Here is an 18,996-nt window from a genome sequence, read left to right as displayed (position 1 = left end):
TTTCCAGCAGATGGAATCTTAAAGAGGCAATTGCTGTATTAGCTTAGGAAGGTAGTTCTTGTGCCTAAGCACTGCACAGGGTAGGAGGGTCTAAGTCTTTTGTTTGGCTTGTGCTTTGTGTCTCCTGTCCTTCATGGCAGTGCAACCCTCTGTCGCAGGATTAATTGTCACCACTGAACCTCTGTTCTTTCGCTGTGTCTTATGTTGCTTTGTACTTGAAGGTATGCAGGGCTTTTGGATAAATCAAGGAAGTCATAATGGCTCTTGAGTCTTTGTAACTCATGCTTCCATTGTACTTTTTCAATATGGTTATTATTCCCGTTGTTGTCCTTTTCTTCCTCCGGCTGTCTCCATCCCCCAGACTGCCAAGGCACAAAGGTCTCGTCCCTAGAATAGGCTGAAATGAAACTGTAAACATTTTAACAAAGACTGGAGGTGCCCTTAAAAGCTTGGTGGAAGGGCAGAGCAAAGTATTCTGCCTTGGGTTTGTGTAAGTGTATCTAACCTTGCTGTTAGGTCTAGGCTTTCAATATCAGGACAGACAGTATGTTGTGAAGAAAGACAGATTCCTCCCTGTGAAAGCTTTTGATACATGGCACTGAATGAGTCAGGAATTGGCAGCTTCCAGGAAGGTTGGAGTGTGTCTCCTGAAGGCAGAAGCTGCTGTCTTCTGATTGTGAATTCCACTGTATGACTGGGAGTAATGTGCCATTTCTCTGCACATGGGCTGTGGTCTTTGAACAAGACCAAATTCTGAAAAACAGCCCGAGGTAAGGGAAGAGCCAAGAGGACAAAGTCCACTGGATCAGTAGTCAGTTGTCAGAGAGTTGAGTGTTCACAGAGTTGAGTCAGCAGCTTGTGGGCTACCTAGATAGGACTTCTTGTGGATCTGAGTAGACGCTTCTTAATAGGGTAAGGAAAGGTTGAGTTCCAGGCCGCTGTGTTTGTGGAATCTCTGCAAATGACTGAGTCATCAAAAGCTTGGTGTTACCTTGGTGTTTCCAGGATTTGTTCCAAAAGCGCTGCTGTAAACTCATGTCGTTCTTCTTCTCTCCTTCTCCTGTTTTTCTTGCAGATTTTTCTAATGTAAAAGATCACCCTGAACCATGGAGGTCCTGCAGTGTGATGGCTGCGATTTTCGAGCTCCATCCTACGAAGACCTGAAAGCTCACATTCAGGATGTTCACACTGCTTTCCTGCAGCCAACTGATGTCTCTGAGGAGAGTCCTACCCAGCCAAGGTCTGGTTCCATCAACGCCAGCAACCAGACCGAGGTTGAATTTTCTTCTGTAAAGGATGAATTCGCAATTGCAGATGACATAGCAGGTAAATCTCAACTCCAAGATTGATCTCAGCTCCTAAGATCTCAGCTCTTACCCCCTATTTTACATGTCTTATTTGAGTGTGTTTTAGTTTCTGCCTTTATTATGGTTTAAAAATCTGCATTATCTTTGTGGCTGTGTCAGCAAAGCAGATATCTAGCATCAGCCATACTGGCTCTGACCATGGTGCTTGTTTTTGGTTTTTTTTTTTTTTTTTTTTTTTTTCCTGCAAATGCAAGCATGGAGGATGGTTTTATTTCCCAGCTTCTTTTCATTGGATTCTTCATACAGATTTTTCATTTTCAGCTTTTCATGGTTGTTCTTCACTATGATGAACCACCTCAAAATTACAACTTTTGTTAGTTTTCAAACTGAAACTAGTTTTATTTTTCCCCCAAGGTAATTTTGGAAACTATCCACCCAAAACTGTACACCACAGTCATTTGTATGTAGAAATTATGCATAATGGTCACTTTTCTGACCATTGCCAGGTCTGTAGATATTACCGTAAGTGAGGGAATCCTCTAATGGTTATTTTCAGTTCAGGGTGTGGTTACATTCTTAAGCATACAGGGTGGGTGAAGGAAAAGCCTTTTTTTTTTAATTTACAAATTTACATATACACCTTAATTCTCATTTTAGGGCAAAATGCAACAAGTCAGATGGGGACTGGAAGTTACTATAGCCAGAGCCAGACTTTCTATGGCCAGCATATGGCTCCAAACCCTAAACCAACCAGCAAGTTTTTCCAGTGCAAGTTCTGTGTGCGTTACTTCCGTTCCAAAAACCTCCTCATAGAGCACACACGGAAGGTTCATGGAGCACAGGCTGGGGGGAGCTCAGTGGGGCCACCAGCTTCTAGTTCCCTAAATTACAACATCATGATGCATGAAGGGTTTGGTAAAGTTTTCAGTTGCCAGTTCTGCACCTACAAGTCACCCAGGCGTGCGAGGATTATTAAGCACCAGAAAATGTATCACAAAAACAACCTGAAAGAGAGTTCAGCTCCTGCTGCTGCTGCTGCTGCTGCTGCTGCTGCTGCTGTGTCTGAATCAACGTCTGCTTCTGTGCCAGTGCAGGAACCCTGCAAGGAGCTGCCGGCAGAGGTGGTGGAGCGGAGCATTTTGGAGTCGATGGTCAAGCCCCTGACCAAGTCTAGGGGCAACTTTTGCTGTGAGTGGTGCAGCTACCAGACACCTCGGAGGGAGCGCTGGTGTGACCACATGATGAAGAAGCACCGCAGCATGGTGAAAATCCTGTCGAGCCTGAGGCAGCAGCAGGATGGAACCAGCGCACCTGAGGTGCAGAGTAAGAGTGCCCAGAGTGCCTCTCCAAACTCGAATTACATGTCCATGAACACAACAGGACGTGAGATGTCGAGTGCTAATGTCTCAAACTTCAGGGGATCTATGGGCAATTCACTTATCAGGCCCAACTCTTCTACATCTTCAAAGTTTTCTTCTGTGTCTTACCCTCAAATGAAGCCTAAGTCACCTCACAACTCGGGCATGGTTAATTTGTCTGACAGATCCCGCTATGGAATTGCTGATATGACGAATTCTTCTGCTGACCTGGAAACAAGCAGTATGCTAAATGACTCCAGCTCAGATGAAGAGCTAAATGAAATGGACAGCGAGAATGGCTTAAACTCCATGGATCACCAGACCTCAGGAATGTCTGCAGAGCAGCTGATGGGATCTGATGGCAACAAACTATTGGAAACAAAGGGAATTCCCTTCAGGAGATACATGAACAGGTTCCAGTGTCCTTTCTGCCCTTTCCTGACGATGCACCGCCGAAGTATTTCCCGTCACATTGAGAACATCCACCTGTCTGGGAAGACGGCCGTGTACAAGTGTGACGAGTGCCCCTTCACCTGCAAGAGCTCTCTGAAGCTCGGTGCCCACAAGCAGTGCCACACAGGAGCAACATCCGACTGGGACACCATGAACTCCCAGGCCGAGAGCATTGCCTCGTCCCTGAATGACAGCGCGGTGTCCTACGAGAGTGGGAATATCAACGGCAGGAAGTCAGCTGGGATGATGGAACCCGTGCAGCCGCAGCCGCCGCAGCCGCAACCGCAGCAGCAGCAGCAGCAGCAGCAACAATCCCCCCAGCCCCATTCACAGCATCCATACAAGTGCACGTTGTGCAACTATTCCACCACCACTTTGAAAGGCCTCAGAGTTCATCAGCAGCACAAGCATTCCTTCTGTGACAACTTGCCAAAATACGATGGGCCGCCTTCAAATGCACCGCAGGAGAGCGAGGCAGATGCTCACCCCTCTGCCAGCACGGTGAAGAAGAGCCAGACCTCCATCCTTGGGCTCTCGTCTAAAAATAACTTTGTTGCAAAAGCCCCTAGGAAGGTCTCAAATGACTTCCCTTTAGATCTCTCTCCCGTGAAAAAGAGAACTAGAATTGATGAAATAGCGAGCAACCTGCAGAGCAAGATCAGCCAAAACAAACAGCAGGAGGATGCTGTGATTAACGTAGAGGATGACGAGGAAGAGGAGGAGGACAATGAGGTGGAGATAGAGGTGGAGTTAGACAGAGAGGAAGACCAAACAGAGCCAATGATAGAGGTTTCCAGTTCTTACGCACCCCAGCAAATGTGGGGCAGAGAGGCTAATGATTCCCAGAAGGAGGCGAGCTTCAGGAGCATGCAGCACGACTACAATTCCACCAACGGGGCGGAGATTGAGCTCACTTTGTCTGAGGATGAGGAGGACTACTACTCTGCTGTCAGCATGAAGGACCATCAGAGCCCTAATGCCTCTGTTCTGGGCAGCCAGTCCAACATGTACGGTACCGACCAGAACAACGAGAATTCGGAGTTCAGTGACTCTGGCAGGCTTTACTATTGTAAACACTGTGATTTCAGCAACAAATCTGCCAGGAGTGTTAGCACCCACTACCAGCGAATGCATCCCTACATCAAATTCAGCTTTAGGTACATCCTGGATCCCAATGATCACAGTGCAGTGTACCGGTGCCTCGAGTGCTACATTGACTATACAAATTTTGAGGACCTGCAGCAGCATTATGGGGAGCATCATCCTGAAGCTATGAATGTACTGAACTTTGATCATTCTGATCTGATCTACCGCTGCCGCTTCTGCTCTTACACAAGCCCAAATGTTAGAAGCCTGATGCCACATTACCAAAGAATGCATCCCACAGTGAAAATTAACAATGCAATGATATTTTCAAGCTACGTTGTTGAGCAGCAAGAAGGGCTGAACACAGAGTCTCAGACACTCAGAGAGATCTTGAATTCTGCTCCAAAAACTATGGCAACCTCCACCCCCGTGGCTCGCGGGACTGGTGTGCCAGCTGGTTTTAACAAAAGTGCCACCAAGAGTTTCAGTCCTGAATGTGAAAATCAGAAGGAACCTTCAGTCAACACTGTGGTTGTTTATGACTGTGACGTGTGTTCATTTGCAAGCCCTAACATGCATTCAGTTTTGGTGCACTACCAGAAAAAGCACCCCGAAGAAAAGGCCTCATATTTCAGAATCCAGAAGACCATGCGTGTAGTCTCTGTTGACAGGGGCTCTGCCCTCGCCCAAATGTCGTTTGAGCTGGGGGCTCCCATCTCCCCGAAACTCTCCAACTTGGCTTCTCAGCCTCCAGCACCCCCGCCACCACCCCCAGACCTCTCTACTGAGCTCTACTACTGCAAACACTGTTCCTACAGCAACCGCTCCGTCGTGGGGGTGCTTGTCCACTACCAAAAGAGGCACCCGGAGATCAAGGTCACGGCCAAGTACATCAGGCAGGCCCCGCCGACCGCAGCCATGATGAGGGCAGGGGAGCTGCCGCCCGGCATCCAGAGGCCACCGGTGTCCATGCAGCAGCTGGGCCGCGGCGGGACCGAGAGCTCCGTGAGCCCTCCGGAGAACGAGATGTTCTTCTGCCAGCACTGTGATTACGGGAACCGGACCGTCAAGGGCGTGCTCATCCACTACCAGAAGAAGCACCGCGACTTCAAAGCCAACGCGGATGTGATCAGGCAGCACACGGCCACCATCAGGAGCCTTTGTGACCGCGGCCAGAAGAAATCGGCCGGCAGCCTGCCTGCCCACGCCTCCGGCAGCGAGCGGGACAAGTCCAAGCTGAGAGCCCTCAAGTGCAGGCAGTGCAGCTACACCTCCCCTTACTTCTATGCATTGAGGAAGCATATTAAGAAAGACCACCCGACTCTGAAGGCCACGGTGACATCCATACTGAGGTGGGCGTTTCTGGATGGCTTGATAGAAGCTGGTTACCACTGTGAATGGTGCATTTATTCACACACAGAGCCAAGCGGCTTGCTTGTGCATTACCAAAGGAGGCATCCCGAGCATTATGTTGATTATACCTACATGGCAACCAAGCTCTGGGCAGGTCCTGATCCTTCCCCTCCTGCCCTAGTGATGCCAACAGAGATGAAGACCTATAAATGCAGGGACTGCATTTTTGAAGCATCTTCTATTTGGGATATTACCAATCACTACCAAGCATTTCACCCTTGGGCCATGAATGGGGATGAATCTGTGTTGTTAGATATCATTAAGGAGAAAGATACTGTTGAGAAAACCATGCCACAGCCTGATGAAGGTGGGGTCAGGATGGAATCTGAAGACCAGATAGCAACACCACAGATGGATCAGGATGCAGAGTGTGCAGAGGATCCCAGCCTTTCCCATGAAAAAACTGTGCAGCTGGCTTCTGCAAATCCTGCCATCTCCTCCACTCCATACCAGTGTACAGTGTGCCAGTCTGAGTACAACAACCTGCATGGCCTCCTGACACATTATGGCAAAAAGCATCCTGGCATGAAAGTGAAGGCAGCAGACTTTGCTCAGGATATAGACATTAACCCAGGGGCTGTGTACAAGTGCAGACACTGCCCCTACATTAACACACGCATTCATGGCGTCCTCACACACTACCAGAAGCGGCACCCATCGGTAAAAGTCACTGCTGAAGACTTTGTGCATGACGTGGAGCAGTCGACTGACATAGCTCAGAACGACGTGGAAGAGACAAGCAGGATTTTCAAGCAAGGCTATGGTGCTTACCGCTGCAAGCTCTGCCCCTACACCCACGGAACCCTTGAGAAGCTGAAAATCCACTATGAGAAGTACCACAATCAACCCGAGTTTGATGTTTTTGCCCAGTCACCACCCAAGGTGTCTGCCTCAGTGGAGCCAGACATGGTGACTGAAATCAAGACCTCCCCAGAAATTGCTGCTGAGGATGTTGGAGAGGTGTCCATGCCGGCGCCTCATTTCTCTAGTTCTCACTTAGTGTCTCACACAGTTTTCCGGTGTCAGCTCTGTAAATATTTCTGCTCCACCCGGAAGGGGATAGCAAGACACTACCGCATCAAACACAACAACGTCCGGGCGCAGCCGGAGGGCAAGAACAACCTCTTCAAGTGTGCTCTGTGCTCCTACACCAACCCCATCCGCAAAGGGCTCGCGGCACACTATCAGAAAAGACATGACATTGATGCTTACTACACTCACTGCCTGGCAGCCTCCAGGACAGTAAGCGACAAACCCAATAAAGTGATCATTCCATCGCCTCCCAAGGATGACACTCCTCAGCTCAGCGAGGAGCTGAGGAGGGCTGTGGAGAAGAAGAAGTGCTCGCTCTGCTCCTTCCAGTCCTTCAGCAAGAAGGGCATCGTGTCCCACTACATGAAGCGCCACCCTGGTGTTTTCCCTAAGAAGCAGCATGCCAGCAAGCTGGGGGGATACTTCACTGCCGTGTACGCTGATGAGCACGAAAAACCAGCTCCAGCCGAGGAGAGGAACGACTTTGAAAAGCCTGAGGTGGAGGCTGAGGCTCAGGAAATCGAGTGGCTTCCCTTCAGGTGCATTAAATGTTTCAAGCTGTCCTTCAGCACGGCAGAGCTGCTGTGCATGCATTACACTGACCACCACAGCAAGGATTTGAAGAGGGACTTTTCCATACTTGGAAGTGGCACCCGCTCTCAGAGCCCTGTCTACCAGTGCAAGCACTGTGATACAAAATTGCATAGCACGGCAGAGCTGACTGCACACTTGAATGGTCACAATGAGGAATTCCAGAAGCGTGCCAAACGTCAGGAGAGGAGGAAGCAGCTTTTGAGCAAGCAGAAATATGCAGATGGTGCTTTTGCAGATTTCAAACAAGAGAGGGTAAGGATTTGTGTGTCTGGTCTCTTTCTCTGCCCCCTGCTCCCCACCAGGGAGCCCACCAATGCCCACTTGCATGTTCTCTTTGACAGCCAAGTGACCACAGGCTAATGAATGACTCAGAGTGCCAGTGAGCTCCATAAGTCAATTACACATCCTGCTTTAATTTCCTCATCCATCCTCCCTTAGGTTCTGTAGGAAACCTTGTTCCTTCCTACCGCTTCCTTCAGTATTTTCTTTATCTTCTTTCCTCCCTCCCACGCTTCTGGAGGGCCATCTGTGTCTGACAGTCGCTTGTTCTTTTGTGGCAAGGCTGCCATGTACTTTGTCACAGATTCTCTACAAAATGTCCCATCCCCTTCTTCCATGTCCCTCTGAATAACACATCAGTTTTCTTCTCAACCTTCTCTCTCTCAGTCCTTTCTCTCATTGAGCACTCAGGATTAGCATGACACGGATCTCTGGTGACAGGAGCTTTGGGCAGGTGCCTCACAAGGAGAGGACCAAATTGTTTCTCCATTTCTTGCCAGCTTACCCGCTTCCTTCTGCTTCAGTTTGAAAAATGCACTTGCGCAGGAAAAGCTTTGCACAGAAGTTGGGGAAGTTCTGGGGTCCTGGAGGAGGAGGAGGAGGCACAGCTTCAGGCCAAACCAGAATGGTCTTCTAGAGGACCACTGTTAGCCATAAACTGAATGTTTCTTCTGCACAGATGTCTTGTCCACTTACTTTGTAGGCATTAACAATCTCAGCAGAAATTGAGCTTGCAGTTCTGCAAGACTGGACATCCAAGTATAGCATCAGGTCTAAAGTCTGGTCTGTGCTCCTGAAAACGAGGTGACAAATCCTGCTTCAGTGGTTTGTGCTTGTGTGCTCAAACAGGCCTTTGGACACTTGGAAGATGTCTCAAAACTCAAGGAGAGGAAGGTGGTTGGCTACAAGTGCAAATTTTGCGTGGAAGTCCATCCAACACTTCGAGCCATCTGTAATCACCTCCGCAAGCATGTCCAGTACGGGAATGTCTCTTCTGTGTCGGCCACTGTGAAGGTAAGAATTCCTTAAAGGTGACTGAAAGTGACTGAAACTACTTGCATTGTTTAAAATAAAGGCCTCGCTGATAACCTGTGGAGGGCTCTTGTGAAGCTGAATGGGTTTTGAACTGGGCATTCCGGTTCAGCATGGTGTTTTAATCTAACACTAAGTTTCTGAAGTGCATTTGGTTCATTTCAAGATGTTTTAACTTTTTCTCACTCTCGATCCAGGGGCATGAAGACTCTTTAATTCTCATTTCTTCTCAGCCACAGAGGAGTTGGTGTTGTTGATGACCATAAGACGGTTTATGAGCGGGAAACTTTCTCTCAGCTACTCTATGGGCAACATTTCTACTTAAGCTCAAAAAGAGTTGTTTGTTTCCTTTTTTTTCCTGTATGTGTATGATTTTTATTTTAGGAAAAGGAAGTGTGCACAAACGAATGTGTGAAGCTGCTTGTGGTGCACCTTTCCACATGGAATTTGCACGCTGGCTCCAAACAAAGCATTCAGTGGCCAGCTGAGCCAGTGATCCCCTCCAGGTGATTAGGTGCAAACATGTTGTTCCTTTCCCCCTGTGGAAAGGGGTGCCTCCTATGACATCTCCAAGGACAAGTGGTGTTCCAAAATCTGGTTTCCAGGGTATTTATTGGCAGGGGAAGTGAAAGTGAAGCAAGGCTGTGGGAGCTAGCTCTTGTCAGAGGCTCCTGCTGCATGAATGACAGGCCTATTTTGGTGACATAATCTGCTTTTTGTGATGAAACCCTGTCCTTCACAGCCTAACTCTCCCCACCTAAGAGAGCTTTCATGGCCCTGCCACTGACCTTTCCTTACCTTCTCATCTCGTGACAGATTCAGATGCTTCCCTCCTAAGAGTCCTTTCCCTCTCCTCCTCACTTCTCAAGTGATGCTTGTGTAGGGTCAGTGTTTTCTTTTGAGTAAATAAAATCTTGCATCAGGGAACAAAAGCTGAAAGGCACAGCCTAAAGAATGTGCTGGAAATGCCTCTTGCAGGTTATTTAAGTAGCTGCACAAATGCATGCTCTGGTTAGAAATGGGAAAGGAAGGTTATGAAAGAGAGTTAGAAAAAGGACTTTTTCTGTTTGCTCTATATTTTTAGAGGGTTCTGGGTCTTAGTCTACCAGCTTGTTTCTTGAGAAAACTTTGATGCTGATGGACAAAGTCTACTGAAGAGTAGACAGCTGTACTAGTCTGCAGGGTAGCTAAAGCAAAATAAACTAAAATTAACTTCTCTGGAACTTACTAATTATCTGATCAAGTTTAGAAGATTCACATCAAGACCATGTCTTGGAAAGATGGGTTTCTTGGCTTTTTGCATGATCTGACACAAACTTGCTCAAGGATTGAGTTTTTTGTTGGTTTTTTTTTTTGGTTTTTTTTTTTTACATATGCCTGGATATAGTAGATGTAATTATGTTTTTCTCTCCCAAGAATAGGTCATTTTTTTTCAGAAAGCCATTGATGTGGAGCTTGTGTAGGGACATGTTTAGAGAAATAATGCAGTGGGAAGCCTGGACATTCTGGTGAACACAGGGGAAAGACTGAGGGGCAGAAGGGAGAGAGAATTGATGGCTTTGGGGGGATATGTCTTTTTTAGCAGGAAGCTGAAGATCCTTCAAACACAACTTTGATGGAGGGTTTTGAGGGAGCCAAAGACCCTGGCATTGTGGAATTTACAGAAGCTGAATATGGAGCATCCCTGGAAGATGAAGCCAGGCCTGGGGGCTACCTCTGCAGCCAGTGTGACCGGGTTTTGATGTCTATGCAGGGTCTGCGATCCCACGAGAGGAGTCACTTGGCTCTGGCCATGTTTGCCCGGGAAGACAAGTACAGCTGCCAGTATTGCTCCTTTGTCTCTGCTTTCAGGCACAAGTAAGTCGTGGCTTTTTTTTTTTTTTTTTTTCCTTTTTTTAGAAATTTTTTTCCCTTTTTTTTGGGTTTCCTAAAGAATTGCCAGCTAGCGGTGCTGGTTTGTGGGCTGACACTGAAGAAGAGCTCGCCTGACTTGGTGCTGAGCCACACTTTTCTCAACATGTGGTGTTTACATATTTTCCACTCTGCAAAGCCTTTGGCCTTATGATTGGCTGTTTGCAAAGATTGCACCTCCTTGTGTTCTTGAATTTGTGTTAGCCCTCTTTTTGCATGTCAGGGAGAAGCATGCAAGCCAAAGAATGAAGATTATTTCAGAATGCAAATGGTGCAGCCCACCACTTATGCCCACCTTTGTCAAATGCATGAGAATTAACAAGCCAAGAAAAGTCAGTCTTCCACATTTAAGAAACTTTTGTTGCATAGAACTACTTTATTTGTACTTACTACGGTTTTTTGTGGGTTGAGTTTCCATTTCTAATGTTTAAACAGCGCCATAAATTTACCTTAAATCAGACTCTTTTTTCTTAATTATGGCATGCAGTTTCAGTCAAATATTTCAAATTCATAACAGTGTGCTGAATGACTCCCTCATCCTGCTTTCCTTGTCTGATATATGGTAATCATTAATAGTCACATTTTCTATCATTTGTTTCCCTGACGTTTGGCTTAGCTTTAAGTTTGTTTGTTTTAAAAATTATTTTAATAGTAAAAATATATATGTCCCCCCCAAAAAATAGGGTTTGTGATACATTTTCCAATGGCAGCCTGGACCTGATTCACATGTCTGTGTTTCTTCTTAATTTCTGAGGAGAGAGCTGCTTGTTCATTGTTTTAACAAAAGGAGACAGATCCAGGTGCTCATTTGATGCAGCACTCTTAAATTTGATGATGATGTCACTGTTTTGCAATCAAATGCAGGTGGAAGAGAAGACATTTTTCAGTTCCTTGTGTTAAAAAGCAAAGTTTCTGCTGGTGTCACAGCATTGCAAATTCATGCCAGAGCTGGAAAGGTCCACAGGATTGAGCAGCCAAGGGTAGGAGAGGGATCTGGGGGAAGGATGCGCTGCTGGGTGTATCCCACCCTGTTTTGGCAAGGCTGGCAAGTGAGGGGAGCCCCTGCAGGGCTTGCTGTTCACCTGGTAAACTTGCTTCAACAGTCAGACTTTTGTTGAGTTTGGTGCCTAGTCACTCTGTTTCCTGCTGAGGGTAAGTTGTGTCCCAGAAGTTGCAGGATGGTTGCATCAAAAAGTGGTGGATGGCAGGGAAGAGCTCACCACCTAACTTGATAATAGGTGTGGTCTCTGTTGTTGAAGTTGTTTGCTTCTTTTATTTTTGTTTCTGATGCAATTATTCCCCTGGGAGATTAAGTCGATGAGGGAAACCAAGCCAAATGTTTAAACAGCCCACTATTCTCCCAAATCTGACCAAAACTTTAAAACCTCTTTTTGGAAGAGTGCAGCTGGCAAACTATGTGGTTGTGAACACAGTTTTAATTACTGCCATGTTGAATACCTTAAGGTATATATATTTATAATAGCTTAATATGTATTACATACCTCTTTGGCAGTCTGCTTTAATTGTTAAGTAATCTCATTCCCTAGAGGCTATTTAAAACAAGTTTTGTTCTATGAAGTATTCACTGTGAGTCTTCAAAGCCTTACTCATTTAGGAGATGTTTTCCCCCATTTCTCTAGAAAAGCTGTGCGTTTTGTCTTGTCCCAAACTCCATCCTGGATTTCTGCTAAGTTGGATTTGTATGAAGTGACCCTGAGAGGAGAGACAAGTTCATTTTCTGCTTTTTTGCTGTTATCAGATGTTTGAATACACAGGCTTCAGTGTTAGCTCTCGTAAACAGGGATTTTCTGGCTCAGGCTCTTTTCAGTGTGGGACTGAAGATCACGTGAGATCTTGTGTAGTGTGACAGGCCTGGAACAACTGCTATTTGAGCTACATGTTGATGCTCTGTAAAAGAGCAGGACAATTTAGGACAAATAAAAAGAACTACGCCTGAAATACATCTAGAACTGAGGTGGGGGTGGAGGGAGGTTTTGGCAGATTGCAGCTCCTGCAGTGTCTCTGCCCCGTTGTTGTTCCATCACTGCATGGGATGACTCCAGCTAAGACCAGATCACAAAGCATAAATGTGTCCAAGGTAGAGGCTGTACTGGAAATATTTACAGCTTGGGCTCAGACTACCTGCCTGCCACCCAGAGACAGTGAATTCATGTCTGTCAGCCACAGCACAGGAACTGCAGAGCTCTGCAGGATTCACTCAGTTAGAATGAATTTGATCTTCTGTTAGAAAATGTGGGAAACGTCCTTTTTTCTCCTCCAAACTTTACTGAGCTGCTAGGACAAATTGTGTCGAGAGCAGTTTTTGATCACTTCACAGTATTCAGGCTGTTGGTACTTCCATTTTCCCTGAAGAAAGTAGAGGCTGGTCTTTGCCACCCCTTCTTCTCCTGCTGAGCTTCATGCAGAATCTCCTGCACTGCTGCTTCTGAAACTCTGCTGCCTTTTAATCCTGGAACTCATCAACTGTAGCCTGCTGGCACCCTCCCCAGAGCAGGATCTCTAATCTGCTTTTGCTGCTGTAACCAAAAGAAGGCTTCCTCAGTAAAGCTGGTCAACAAAATTTTTTTTTTACTCTTGATCACCAGAACAAGAGAGGACATACATATTTTCACAAAAAATGTTCGTCAGGAGAAAAATGATGTAATGATAATTTAATAAGAAAATAATTTCTTGCCTGTTTCATGTTTCTTCAGCTGGTCCTCTCAGTCTGGATCATGCAGAACTTAATTTATACTAATCTTGCCCTATAAGTTTATTTAGGTGGCTTGCTCTCTGTATATACAGAATTGGTGTCAGCTCTGCTCCTAGATTCGTGCAGGCAGACCTGTTGAATTTGTTGCAGAGAGGAGTGTGAGAAAGAGCCCTTACTTGCTTTGCTGTTGCTGCAAAGTGCTTTGCTTTGCCTCTGAAGGCACAGCTGAAACAACTGACCCTTTTCTGTCTCCCTTTTCTGTCTCTCCTCAAGCCTGGACCGCCACATGCAGACCCACCACGGACACCACAAGCCATTCCGCTGCAAGCTCTGCCCCTTCAAGTCCTCCTACAACAGCCGCCTGAAAACCCATATCCTCAAGGCTCACGCTGGTAAGTTCTTCCCTCTCAGTCTTGCAGCTGAAATGGCCCGGTGTGTTCTTGTGGCTGATGGCAGATGCTGGGTTGAGCCACGTGTTTTGTCACCAGAACTGGGTAAGGTTTTCCCAAAGGCCACGTTTGCGGCTGGGCAGCCAATGGAATCTGTGGGGCTGAGTGGGAGCCTGGGTAATGGGAAGGGCAAGGATTTAAACTGATGGGTACTTCAGTACTTTTTTCTTCTCTTTTCCCTCACATGCATGATATTTTTTTCCTTATTTCTGCTTTTCTCCAAGTGGATTTCATCGCTTATACCATAGATGCCATAACGAAAATGGCAGTGAGCATTGCTCTGCTCTTTGCATTTATGTTTATGCTTTAGGTGAAATTTTTCTTTCTGGGAAAAAGACTGTGAACAGCACCTTGGTTTTTGGTAGAGTCTTATGCTGGCTTTCCTGTTAAAACCAAACCCTGCAAACACTGGGAGTCAGGTGTGTGTGGAACTGACTGAGAATGTCAAAATTCATGTTACCAGACGTGGAAATTTGTCTTGCAAATCTCTGTATTTCAGTATGGAATCCATACCAGCAAGCAAGCAAGACATGCTTCTGAGGAACAGGAATTGGGAAGGTGATGTGTCACACAGAGTAGGTCACCTGAAATTGTTGCACGTGTGATTATTAAAAAGATGAGGATTTCCTCATCTTTATTCCTTGGCTATAGACTCTTGGCACCGTCACACATCCTGCATCAAAAGGTTATCTTTTGGTTTGCAACACAAACGTGCACTCTGGTGCAAATAATAGCATAGTGACCAGTCTGTAAACCTGAAAACTAGCCCAGCTGTTTAAAAGTTGTGAGTTGAAACTCCTTGAACAGGAGTTTCTGATAAAAAGGACCCACAAGTATGTTCCTTTTTTTTATTTGTTTACTCAAAGTCATATACACTGGGGTGGAAGGTGGAAAAATGGGGAGAAAAGGCATAAGAGATTTGTAATTGTCTGCTGATACAAAAACAATATATTGTTGCCATTGATCCAAAGGCATTTTTCATCTACAGAAATATAGGAGGGATTGATGGTCTTGTGTACTTTGTTTCCTGTATTTTTTTTTTTTTTGGATTTCACAGAGCTTGTGCCAGTTTCTGTACTTGGATGGATAAAATAGATTAGCTCAACTTTTGCCACCTTCCTTTTCTATGGGAGGACCATGGCATTCTGTCCCTTCTGGGAAATCCAACTGCAGCAGTTCCAGTTCACAGAATCCCACATCCTGTATGGAGGAGCCATGGTTCTTTATTTTCACCAGCCATTAAGTAATGTTTTCTTTATGCTATTACACAGCTGGGCTCCTTGCTTGAACCTGCCAGATTTTTAGACCCAAAGTTACCATGCAACTAATATTTACTTCACACTTCTCTTCATGTAATTCGTTGATTTATTTATTAGGAATTCATGCTTCTGAGCTTTGTTTAGTGGACAGACACCCCTTGAAGGGCCATGTTTTGCATTCTACAAGAACACAATTTCATGGTTGCCTAGATAGTGCTTGCACAGTGACTTGGGTAATAGGGTTTCCAAAGGCTTATATATGTTTCTGCCTCAGTCCCATTTCCACCAAATGGATGGTCACGTCGCAGAAAAGTTGCCTGTATGTTTTTCACTCAGAACTTTGCTTTGGTGTGTTTTGAGTCAGTCATTCAGAAATATGTATTACTGAACAAACACGTCTGACTTCCTCAGACTCCCCAGTTTTTTAATGGCATGGTGGTTCCCTGAACCTCTCTTATGTTTCCTTTTTTGTTTTTTTTTTTTTCAATTGTCAATCGTCTCATCCATTCATTCAGAATTTAAAACTTCAGTCCTCCTGAATTTTTTCTGAACTCCTGGATATCTTTAAAAGTCCATAAGATCCTGAATCCTGAAGTATTTTACTCAGTCTGCCTCTCTGCCTCATTTTCTGGGTATGGATCAAAATTCAGTGAACTACAAAATCCTTTCTTGTGTGACAGCTGGTACCAGTGTTTCTGGCATTTGTTTTTCATCCAGTGTGTGCCATCTCCTCTGGCATGGAGCAGAACAGTTTACAGTTACTCTAAACGGGCTCTCTGTTGTTTTCATCTGAACTTTTTCACCTGTCCTTTAATTTTTTTAACTTTTTTTTTTTTTGCTTGTGTTTTTGAGGAATCTTTGTTACCAATTTCTTAATCAGCAATTACTCTGGAAATGCAGAAATGGGTGATTGTAACATAAGGGCATTGGTCCTGTTCAGTTTCTGTGTATTCTGGAACACAGTGCTTTGAGTACATATCAAGTGTTGAGACCCACTACATAAATGCTTACATTTATTTATTTGTAATGTATTAATATGATCACTTGGTGAGACACAAAACTAGCAGTCAAAAAAAAAATGCAGAAGACTTGTGTTGGGCCAAACTGTGCCTGATTGCAGAGGAAAAGCCAAAACAGCTTTTCTTCTGCAATCAGGCACATCCTTTCATGTTTTTGATATCCTTTGGAGATGAATAGTGGGCATATTTATTAGTGTGTCTAGGCTGCTTGGTGTGTAATCATCCTTTATTTGCTTTAATGTCTTGTGGTGCTTTTAAGTTAATGGTTGGTGCACGTTGTCATCCAGGAATCTCTTACACTGACAAAGCCATGAAGGTCTATATCTGTATCCCACTGGTATCTTGTAACCTTGGAATACCTTTTGTCCTTAAATTATTGTGTTCCACTGAGCAACTCGTGGTGCGTGCCACTCAAGAAATGTTGTATTTCTGTTTGTAAAAAGGAAATGTGTAACTCGTACAATGCACAGGTGAGGAATGTCATTTGAAAAAACACACAGGGCAGTTTTTTGTTTCACTACTTCAGACTCTCCGAGTGATCTGTTCTTTTTCAGATGCACCAAAAAAGGGCGTTCTAAGAGTTTGTGTTTTGTCCTGATGATTAGCATGGTTTTTCTGGAAGACAGTGGTGGGAGTTTTGTGGAGGATGGTTGCTAATCATTTCAGGTGTGCTTACTCTGAATGGCTGCAAACATGTGTGTTTTTATATTCTCTTTTGGTTCACTTATTTCTGGTGTGGGAAACGGTGCTGCTTGAGAGCCTTCTTTGCTGGATTTGTCAAGAGGTGGAAAACATTTTCTGCTTCATCCATTACCAAAACTCTCGTTCTTCTTCTGTTGCTGTTCATGAATATTTTGCTCCTGTATTAGTTTTGGCACTTTATGTACAACTCATATGTGGCCAGTGTTACTCTTGTACATGGAAGTGGCACTTCCAAAACAATAACTTGGCACCTGTATATAGAATCACGTTGTTTGTGTTGGGACAGTTTCACTTTGTGTTCCAATTGCCTCCATGCCTCCGTGCAAAACAAATCTTGTATCAGGATTTGTTTCCCCTTGTTTGCTGTCTCTATGGCTTGGAATGTATTCAAAATTAAATCCACTACTGTGCATTACTTCTGTTCTTTCACTTCTTTTAGTGGTTTCTCATAACACACTTCCACACAGCCTGGTAGATACACCCTCTTGCACTTGGCATTGCCATGTTCACCAGCCTTGACTTTGTTGCCACTTCTTTGAAGACTGATGCTGCCTAATGGCAGGTTTTTCATAAGGAAATCTGTAACCTTTCCCAAATGTAATTATACCACACACTTTTTATTTTTAATTTTTTTTTTCTTTCTTTCTTTTTTGTTTGTGGAGGGCCCTTTGTTAGAGTTTTGTAGTGTCCTTCTTGCTTCATTAATAATGACGCTGGATGTGCTGCATGCAGAAACAAGCTTCACCATCTCTGGTTGCTGTGCTCCCAAACAAATTTAGAAGTGCCGTGGTTAAGTTGCTCCATTTTCATCCCAGAGTCTGTTTTCTTCCCATACCATGCAACACAGGCATGCTGAAAGTCTGGTCTCTGTTTTTCTTGACATCAGCCGCTGTACAAGGATCTGCAGTTGCCAGAAAGTGATACTTTGGTCCAAAGCAGGTGTCTACACCCACAGACTCCAGGCTGCTCCAACAGGGAGGCATGCATAGCTTGTTTCCTTTGGGATCAGTCTTTTCGCTGAAGAGTCCATGGGAATTTTACTGCCAAGTTCAGTAAGAGAAGTGTGAGGGCCCCATTTTGTTTCTTTTGTGAGCTGATGACTTGCCTGTATTTCGCTCACCCAGGTGAACATGCCTACAAATGTTCCTCCTGCTCATTTTCCACCATGACAATCAGCCAGCTGAAAGAGCACTCCTTGAAAGTGCATGGGAAAGCACTGACACTACCAAGACCCCGCATTGTCAACCTTGCAGCCTCACACGCCCACCACACCTCCAAGAACCACACTCCTGCTGAAGAAGTGGAGGACTCTAATGGTAAGAGGTGCCTCAGAGCAAGAATTTAATTGTCTAAGGTGCCGCTTAATATTTTTATTGCCAACCAAATTGCAGCAGGCAGCTTTGCACCAAAAGCATCTTCGTATGGTCATTAAGAGGAAACCAGAAGTTGCATCAAAACCCAAGAGTTAAACGTGGTGTTGTAGGAAGTGATCTGCTTTAGGCCCTCACCAGTTCATACTACAATTATTTGTTCCCTCACTGCACCAGCTGACTTTGGAACATGTCACTGCTGGCTTTGCCAGCCGAGATTTACATTGTAGAAAATATTTCAGACTCATAATTTCCATTTGTAGCCAGTGGGAAAGGGGTCTTCAAATTCCATCCATGCTCCTGATTTTCTTTTATATTCATAGAATCATAGAATTCATAGGTTTGGGTTCGAAGGGGCACCTTGATGATCATCTCCTTTCACTCCCCTGCCATGGGCAGGGACACCTTCCACTATCCCAGCTGCTCCATCCAACCTCACCTTGGACTCTTCCAGGGATCCAGGGGCAGCCACAGCTGCTCTGGGAAACCTCTGCCAGGGCCTCACCATGCTCACAGGGAACAGTTTTTTCCTAATATCTAATCTCATGAGTAGAGCACTCTGATGAAACCACATGATTAAGCTTAAAATGTGAACCAGTAATAGTAGGAGGAGTAATTACTGTTGTTGTCTGTTGTACACCAAAAGTATCTTCAGATATTCAGCTGCAGGAAGGAGAACTTGAGCACTGTTTCCTTTTTTTCAGTGCTTCTTTTGAAAGCTTTTAATCCCCTGGTGCTGGAGGGGTGTGTAGAAGATGTTTGGAAAGCAGCAGAGGGAGGGACACTGTTTAAACAGAGAAAATGGAAGAGGTGGTGTGGGGTATCACAGCAAGCTTAAAGGCTTTTTAAGTAGTAGCTTATGAGGCATCTTTTGGTGTCACTTCCTACCAGTTAAGAGCTCTTCTTTGGAAAAAAGAAACCCCAACCTTAATTCCTGGATGAATTTCATTGACATGGAAGGAGAATATTTGCAGATGTTCAAAGAACTGGAATGTATGGAAGGTGTGTTAGAAGAAAGG

General features: G+C 45.1%; 1 protein-coding gene across 2 annotated transcripts in view; it reads left to right on the top strand.

Moving 5' to 3' along the window:
• The window catches only part of ZNF462 (zinc finger protein 462), an 88,079-nt gene that overhangs the window by 38,147 nt on the left and 30,936 nt on the right, over positions 1 to 18,996 (top strand). The window contains exons 2-7 of one of the 2 annotated variants that reach the window (XM_041464575.1): positions 1,076 to 1,326; positions 1,965 to 7,495; positions 8,372 to 8,536; positions 10,308 to 10,411; positions 13,452 to 13,570; positions 17,732 to 17,923. In XM_041464575.1, the coding sequence (XP_041320509.1) occupies positions 1,107 to 1,326; positions 1,965 to 7,495; positions 8,372 to 8,536; positions 10,308 to 10,411; positions 13,452 to 13,570; positions 17,732 to 17,923 (6,331 nt within the window). In that variant the 5' untranslated portion in view covers positions 1,076 to 1,106. The remainder of the gene's footprint in view (positions 1 to 1,075; positions 1,327 to 1,964; positions 7,496 to 8,371; positions 8,537 to 10,307; positions 10,412 to 13,451; positions 13,571 to 17,731; positions 17,924 to 18,996) is intronic. The other variant, XM_041464576.1, reaches the window with a different exon arrangement.

This window comes from Pyrgilauda ruficollis, unplaced genomic scaffold, assembly GCF_017590135.1.
Source record: "Pyrgilauda ruficollis isolate IOZ18807 unplaced genomic scaffold, ASM1759013v1 scaffold180, whole genome shotgun sequence".
Classification (NCBI taxonomy): Eukaryota; Metazoa; Chordata; class Aves; order Passeriformes; family Passeridae; genus Pyrgilauda; species Pyrgilauda ruficollis.
This window is presented reverse-complemented; position numbering and strand designations above follow the sequence as displayed.